Source organism: Abramis brama, assembly GCF_963993115.1.
Source record: "Abramis brama genome assembly, chromosome: 23".
Taxonomy (NCBI): Eukaryota; Metazoa; Chordata; class Actinopteri; order Cypriniformes; family Leuciscidae; genus Abramis; species Abramis brama.
Genome location: NC_139985.1, coordinates 838,488 through 846,936, shown reverse-complemented (window position 1 = coordinate 846,936; position 8,449 = coordinate 838,488). Strand labels below are relative to the sequence as shown.

The following is an 8,449-nucleotide window of genomic DNA, read 5'->3' as shown; positions in this document are numbered from 1 at the left end:
ATATCTATAACACTCGTTGGATAATTAAAAAAAGAAGAAGAAAAAAAGTTTGCGTAACCTAATTAATATTTAAGTCTTCAGTGATTCTTTCATTGGCCAGCAGACGTTGCACTCATTTGCCGACGGCTGCTTTAAACCAATCAGCTAAGCGTCCTGGCCGAGCGTGGCGTAACGTAATTAATATTCAAGAGATGGGCGGGGCGATGGGCGGGGCTTCGCGGTACCGGTGTGTTGGCAACCGGCGGTTCGTTTCGGTCTGAACGGCTGAGGAAACGGTGTCGGAAACACAAGATGGAGCGGGGATGAAATAACTCTTTATCACACAAGACCAAACTGAGGAAAAACATCAGAGGAATACAGTAAGTAAACGATTTAATCGGAAATAAATATTCAGGAAATGCAGAGCGTTGTGTCTTTAGGCTCACAAAGGGTTAAATTCAGTTACTCAGCAAAATATAAAAACTGCCTTGAGTTTCTTCAGTCTAATATGCTTGTAGTTAAAATCACTTTTTCCAAGAAAAGTCTTTATATCATCGCTAGAGTCACTATAGAAAAAATAGAAAACATTTAAACGCTCGAAGTTTCGTTTACAACAGTGTAAAAGTAATCTTGATGTTTGAAAACAAACAAACTCCGTTTTAATGCACAATTAGTAAGTTAATTTTCCGCTCGGACAAACATTAAGAAAGCTCAAATCTTCTAGAATGGATATATGTGATGAGATTTAATGTACGTTGTGTTTATGTTTGTGAGGGAATTATGTAAATAAAGCTGCAGGAGCTCCGCGCATGCGCAGATCATGACACTTCCGGGCTTTTAAAGTTGAACTCTCCTTCTGCAGGAGAAATAGAGATGTTGAGTGATTAAGTACATGATCACACCATCAAAGATAGGCAAATTATTACAACTTTCATTTGTATTAACAAATATTGTAACATTACATCAGGAGTTTCAGACTTGGAGAACATAATATAAAAGCTTGATTCTGTTGCTAACGCGTTATAATAACTTTCACTAAGAACATGATCTAACATTACTACAATATATAACTTAATGCTTAACAGTGCATTAGTAGGAAATAGATAAAGTATATTAACCCTTTCATGCATGAATTGACAATCTCAGGCAGGATTTTCCCCCTGTGTTTTTATTGCTTTTTTATTGAAAAACAATATTTGAACTTTTTATTTTATTTATTTTTTACCCATTTTTCAGAGATTTTCGGATGTCAACTTGAGTGGATGGTATGCGTTTTAGTTTTTAACTAAAGAGATACTGTATTAAACAATATAGTAATAACACAGTAATACTGTGTGTACTTAACAAATAATAAATGAATAAAATGATATAAAATCATGTGAAAACTATAAAGTATATACAAAAATATAATACAGCTTCAATTATTGCTAATGCAATTGAGTTTGTTCCCGTTTGACCAGCAGACAGAGAAGAACTTCATTCAAGTTGAACTTTGCATGTCTTTGATATTAGAATATGAGGACATGATTCCATCAAAGATCTTTACAACCGGTGAAGGTACAACTCTGTGGAAACCCAACTCAGACTATGTAGAAAACGCTCATGCTCCCTCCAGTCTACTAGAGTACATCGATTTACCCATATTAGCTGATCATTCTGATTGTTAAAAAACGACACGTTTCTACCGAAGCTCTCTGAGAAAACCTCAGACTGAAACCTGCATTGATCTATTGATGTTTTCAGACTGTGGAATAACTAGCGATCAGGTGTTTTCAATCTCATCTGAAAAGAGCTGTGTCGTGGGTAACATGCATAATGTAATCAGATTACTTTTGATGTAACGAGTAAAGTAACGCATCACAAGTAACATGCATTACGCAATCAAATCACTTTTGATGTAACGAGTAAAGTAACGTGTTACAAGTAACATGCACTATGTAATCAGATCACTTGTGATGTAACGAGTAAAGTAACGCATCACAAGTAACATGTATTACACAATCAAATTACTTTTGATGTAACGAGTAAAGTAACGTGTTACAAGAAGCATGTAATACACAATCAAATCACTTTTGATGTAACGAGTAAAGTAACGTGTTACAAGAAGCATGTAATACACAATCAAATCACTTTTGATGTAACAAGTAAAGTAACGCATTACAAGTAACATGCATTATGTAATCAGATCACTTTTGATGTAACGAGTAAAGTAACGCATCACAAGTAACATGTATTACGCAATCAAATCACTTTTGATGTAACAAGTAAAGTAACGCATTACAAGTAACATGTATTACACAATCAAATCACTTTTGATGTAACAAGTAACGCATCACAAGTAACATGTATTACGCAATCAAATCACTTTTGATGTAACGAGTAAAGTAACGCATCACAAGTAACATGTATTACACAATCAAATCACTTTTGATGTAACAAGTAACGCATCACAAGTAACATGCACTATGTAATCAATCACTTTTGATGTAACAAGTAAAGTAACGCATCACAAGTAACATGTATTACGCAATCAAATCACTTTTGATGTAACGAGTAAAGTAACGCATCACAAGTAACATGTATTACGCAATCAAATCACTTTTGATGTAACGAGTAAAGTAACGCATCACAAGTAACGTGCCTTTCGTAATCAGATTACTCACACACATTTTACACACACACATATATATATATATATGTATTATATTTTATAAACTAGAATGTTATTACTATAGTTTTATAGTTGAACTGATTTGATTGGTTCTGTGAGTGATCCGGTACAGAGAGAACTTTGTTCAATCTGGTTTTCAATCATTTGCTAAACAAATCAGGGTTTTTCATTTGACCTTTCATCTCACTTGACCTCAAGATGATCTACACACCATTAGTGAGATTGCAAAAACAGTCTGTACAAATCATTATTACACTGAGTCTTTAATCCACGGGGCGTTCCTGGGAACAAAAGAACACTATTACAGGTTTAGAGAACAACTGTGGTCCTGGATCTGAAGAATGAGGTGTTCTATAGGGTTTATAGCCGTAACCTCCGCCACAGAAGTGCAGTTCAGCGTCGTGCGGTGTGAAGGTTAATGTGTACTTCAGTAGGTAAGGGTTCAGTGTTTGCCTCGTCACTGTTGCTCGGCTCAATGATCTCAGATGAGCGCTGAGAGACTAGTAATAAAGAGACACAGAGAGACAGAGAGACACAGACATGAGAGGCAGAAAGAGAGGTAGAGAATCATTCAGTCCTCTTCAGCAGTGCTTTTTATTTATTACTATTTATCATTACTATATCAGTTTGTTTTTGGAGAAGAAGAGTGAGTTTAGTTGAATATCTGCTGTAGGATTTGGACATTAAAACGGCTTCTAAAGTGATTTATTTACTAAGAAACTATTTTTTATTAATTCATTTTATATTTTACATACAGCTGGGTTCAGAAATCTGCTAGTGAAAATACTTCTGATTTGCATGTTTTTTGCATGTTTTGTTTTTTAAAGATAATGATTGGACATTTAGAACTTTAACTTTAATTTAAAGACATAAAAACGGCTTCTAATATGATTATGATATGATTTGATGTATTATAATCTGATATGATTGAGTAATTTTATATTTTACATACAGTTGGATCCAAAAAGGTGATTTATTTAGTAAGAAATATTTTTTTGTGGGCAAGTGATTGAGTAATTTTACATACAGCTGGGTTCAAAAATCTGCAAGTGAAAATACTTGTTTTGCATGTTTTTTGTTTGTTTTGTTTTTTACAGATTATGACTGGTCATAAATAATTGAGAGAAATAAATATGAATTTGATTTGAATTGCTCAGTTTCTGGCACTGGTTGGTTCACCTTAATCTCACCATGGTAAAGTCATGGTTGTCATGCCAGTGATCGCACGAGGAGTGCTGTGGTTGTGTGAAAGCTTCGTGTCTGTGTTACAGCTGAAGCTTGTTTTCTGATGCAGAGGGTCATGTGATGTAATAACTCAACGAAGCGTGTAGTAATGAGTCCGGCAGGTCGTTAAACAGCGTGCTTAGTGCTGAACTCCCTCGTGTCATCATTACAGTGATGTTTGCTGTTGTTTCAGTGCTCAGCGTTCATGGGAAAACATGCAAAAAGGTCATCTTATTATTTAATGAGCTCAGGGGTGTGTGTGTGTGTGTGTGTGCACCTGATTTTCATCATTTTATGGACGCGCAAAATATTTATTTTATATATTTAAAGATCAACAGAATAAAATAAACCCTTTTTGGATGTTTTCTGTGTTATAAAAGTGAAATAGTCTTTACAAACTCAAACTTTTCGATGTGAAATGACGTTGTTTCTCTTCTCCGGGTCAGCAGGGAGCCGTGACTCAGTGCGGGGTCCCGTTCCCGTTCCCGGCGACTCCATGTTCTCCTCCGTCTCCGACCCCCGCTTCCGGTTCCGATGGCGAGCCATCACTGTAGCGACTCTGCTAGCGGCGGGCGTTCTCCTGTACCGGCACCAGAACTCATCCGGTTCCTCCGAGACCCGGTCCGAGAGCCAGCGCTCGTGGCGTTCCAGCCGGGACGTGTCCGGTGTGATGGAGACCCAGTCGCGTTACAACGACACGTATCCGCTCAGTCCTCCAGAACACACGGCTAGCGGGATCCGGTACCGGATCGGAGTGATCGCGGACCTGGACACGGACTCGCGCGGACAGAAGGACAACACGTGGTTCAGTCTCCTGAAGCGAGGACATCTGCTGGTGTCCGAGAGCGGGGACAGTGTGTCGGTGGACTGGGATTCGGAGCCGCTGGTTCTGGACTCTCACCTCTCGGAGAAGGGTCGGGGAATGGAGCTGTCCGAGCTGGTGGCGTTTAACGGGCACCTGTACAGCGTGGATGACCGGACCGGGGTCGTGTACCGGATTGAGGGGAACCGAGCCGTGCCGTGGGTCATCCTGACCGATGGAGACGGGAGTGTTTCTAAAGGTAAAGGTGGTTCTGTCACACTACCTGTCAGACGCTTCGGATCTGAGCGATTTTTAATGTTGCTGAAAGAGTCTCTTCTGCTCACCAAGGCTGTGATCATGTGATTCAAAAATACAGTAAAACAGTGAAATATTATTCCAGTGTAAATCAGCTGTTCTCTATGTGAATATATAGTAAAGTGTAATTTATTCCTGTGATCAAAGCTGAATTTTCAGCATCATTACTCCAGTCTTCAGTGTCACATGATCCTTCAGAAATCACTCTAATATGATGATTTGATGCTCAAGAAACATTTATGATTATTATCAGTGTTGAAGACAGTTATTTACATTTTTATTTCAAGATTCTCTGATGAATTGAAAGTCCAAAAGAACAGCATTTATCTGAAATAGAAAGTATTTTTAATCTAATAAACGCAGCCTTGGAGCAGAAGAGACTCTTTTAAAAACATTAAAATCTTACCGATCCGAAACTGTTAAATGGTAGATCTATGATCTTATCAGATACACGAGGACTGACTCAGCTAGATGCACATTCTCACTGAGTCTTGCTCAAAAGTATGACCCTTTGACCTGGTCTGTGACCTTTGACCCCTGCCTGCAGGTTTTAAAGCGGAGTGGATGGCGGTGAAGGACGAGCGGCTGTATGTGGGGGGTCTGGGGAAGGAGTGGACGACCGTCAGCGGAGAGTTCGTCAATAACGACCCCGAGTGGGTGAAGGTGATCGGCTTTACTGGTGACGTGGAGCACCAGAACTGGGTGCCGAGGTATAACGCCCTGAAGAGGGCAGCAGAGATCACACCACCCGGTGAGTGGACACACACACACACACACACACACACACACTAACCCGACTCCTAAACCTACCCATCACTCACTCACACACGCACACACACACACACACACACACACTAACCCGACTCCTAAACCTACCCATCACTCACTCACTCACACATACACACAAGCACACACACACACACATATATTAAATATATATACATGCCATCTTATATATATCATTTACTAACTTATAATATATATAAATATATATTATAATATATATAAATATATATTATATACTACCATATAGTATGTTATTTTGTATATTATATACTGTAATGTGTGTGTGTGTATATATATAGAGTATATAATCTTGTTATATACTGTCTTGTGTATAATATCTTATATATTATTATTATACAATTATTTTATATATAATATATACTGTCTTATATATATTACTTACTTATATGTGTGTGTGTGTATATAAATATTAGGGCTGGGAATCGATTAAAAAAAATAACTAATTAATTGCACAATTTGCTGTAATTAATTGCAATTGCCCCAAGCTTGTAATCATAAACATTTAAACTTAGAATCACCTAATTAAATTAAACAACACAGGTAAAAAAAAAAAAAAGGGACAGAAAATAGCCCTATATTAAAATAATATTAAACATCAATATATCAATATATTAATCTTTTTCAATAATCAATCAACATAATCATTTAATTTTTTTTTTTTTTTACTAATTATCAAAATAAAATATAGTCCTACAAAGCTATTATTACCAGAGCATGTGATCAGAGCAGGTCATTGTACCGTTGTTGCCCAGCATGGCTATACCAGCTCAGCAAACAGAAGTCTACTACTGAGAAATCTCACCTTATTTGAGCGGACTTTGCTTTGCCAGTACGTGATCGGCACATGACTGGAGTGTTTGGGCCGTTAACGACAGCGCAGCGCGTCGACACACACACACACACGGAACAGAGAGCGCGACACACACACACACACACGGAACAGAGAGCGCGACGCACACACGGAGCGGAAAAGACCCGCTCATGAAAGCTGCGCGAGAATGAAACCTGATCTTCGAACACGGAGAGGCGGGACAATAGCAGCCGCAACAGGAAGACATTAAAACGAGGCATAAAAAAAAGTGCTGCGTCAATTGCGTTATTTTTTTTTAACGCGTTAAACATTTCAAATTAATCGTAAAGATTAACGCGTTAATTCCCCCAGCCCTAATAAATATATATTATATACTACCATATAGTATGTTATTTTGTATATTATATACTGTAATATGTGTGTGTGTATAGAAATAAATATATATATAGAGAGAGAGAGTGTATATAATCTGATGTTGTACAGTATGGTAATGTATATAATGTAATATCTGTTGTGTTGTGCAGGTTATCTGATCCACGAGTCTGGCGTGTGGAGTGAGCGTCTCCAGCGCTGGTTCTTCCTCCCGCGCCGCGCGAGCGCCGAACGCTACGATGAAACGGCAGACGAGCGCCGCGGCACGAACCTGATCCTGAGCTGCTCGCGCGACTTCAGCCAGATCTCGGCGTCTCGCGTCGGCCCGCTCAAGCCCACGCTCGGCTTCTCCTCCTTCAGGTTCATCCCGGACACCGACGACCAGATCATACTAGCGCTCAAATCCCAGGAGGACGCGGGGCGGATCGCTAGCTACATCACGGCCTTCACGCTGGACGGCCGGATCCTGATGCCCGACACCAAGATCGGGGACGTCAAGTATGAAGGCCTGGAGTTCATATAAGCTGCACGAAACATCCCATCTTTCACTCGCATCTGACTCTGATCACACGGGTAAACACTAACATCTGGTTTTCTGCATCTGGTGTGAGTTTCCCAAAAGCATCGTTAGTCAAATATGGTCGCAAGTTCCGTCGTTATCATCGTAGTGTTTCCAGAACGAACATTTACGACAGATCTCGACCTGATGTAAACTAATGTAAACGCAGAAATCGGATTCCAGTCTGAAGTGAATGTAAACCGGCGGGACAGAACATCAGATGTGGTGTATGATGGGATCTGTGCTTTAAGACTCAGAGATCATCAACACGAGCTCACAGGACAAACACACAACTTTATAGACACAAAACACTGTTTGTGCAGAAGAGCGTCTCCACAGAAGCACTGAAGGGAAACATGCAATAATAGAGCAGATCTCTAACCAAACTCTAGAAATGTGTGCATCCAAAATATGCTAATGACAATAACTGTCTTAAAAATGCCTTTATTAAAAACTACACAACCTCAAAAGTTATTTTATTGTTAACATTTTACAATAAGGTCTCATTTGTTGACATTACTTAATGCATTAGCTATTGTATATATGCAATATTTATTAGTCTTTAAGGTTAGTCAAATATAATTGTTCATGTTTGTGCATTTACTAATACAACTTTTGATTTAAAAATGTATTAGTAAATGTTGAAATTAACATAATAAATGCTGTTCACTGTTAGTTATAATGTAATTAATTAATGTTAACAGATGAAAGCGTATTGTAAAGTGTTTGTGTTTTGTTATTTGTTGCTGGCTTTAGTGTTTTTATTTTATTTTTATTGTAAGAACTACACTGGACATGTTTATATTATACATCTTTTATTATGGCATTAATTAAAAGATAATGGTGAGACATACATATTAAAATGAATATGCAAATAAAGATTTATTATTAATTTGAGATGGTTTGATT

The 8,449-nt window shown here is 38.3% G+C and overlaps 1 protein-coding gene across 5 annotated transcripts; it reads left to right on the top strand.

Moving 5' to 3' along the window:
* The first annotated feature begins 199 nt into the window (after window positions 1-199).
* On the top strand, window positions 200-8,437 carry cant1b (calcium activated nucleotidase 1b). Of its 5 annotated transcripts, none has more exons than XM_084101843.1 (4): window positions 200-359; window positions 4,321-4,935; window positions 5,539-5,742; window positions 7,134-8,437. In XM_084101843.1, exons 2-4 carry the CDS (start codon window positions 4,371-4,373, stop codon window positions 7,502-7,504), a joined length of 1,140 nt encoding a protein of 379 aa, XP_083957969.1. In that variant the 5' UTR covers window positions 200-359; window positions 4,321-4,370; the 3' UTR covers window positions 7,505-8,437. The 5 variants fall into 5 exon arrangements, with proteins under 5 accessions (XP_083957969.1, XP_083957970.1, XP_083957968.1 ...); XM_084101844.1 differs by having other exon boundaries at window positions 219-359; window positions 4,324-4,935; XM_084101842.1 differs by lacking the exon at window positions 200-359 and adding an exon at window positions 2,953-3,084.
* The last annotated feature ends 12 nt before the right edge of the window (window positions 8,438-8,449 follow it).

Coding starts and splice junctions, on each gene's coding strand:
- cant1b (XM_084101840.1), top strand. Junction 4,936..5,538: donor AGACGGGAGTGTTTCTAAAG/GTAAAGGTGGTT, acceptor CCCTGCCTGCAG/GTTTTAAAGCGGAGTGGATG. Junction 5,743..7,133: donor AGCAGAGATCACACCACCCG/GTGAGTGGACAC, acceptor TGTGTTGTGCAG/GTTATCTGATCCACGAGTCT.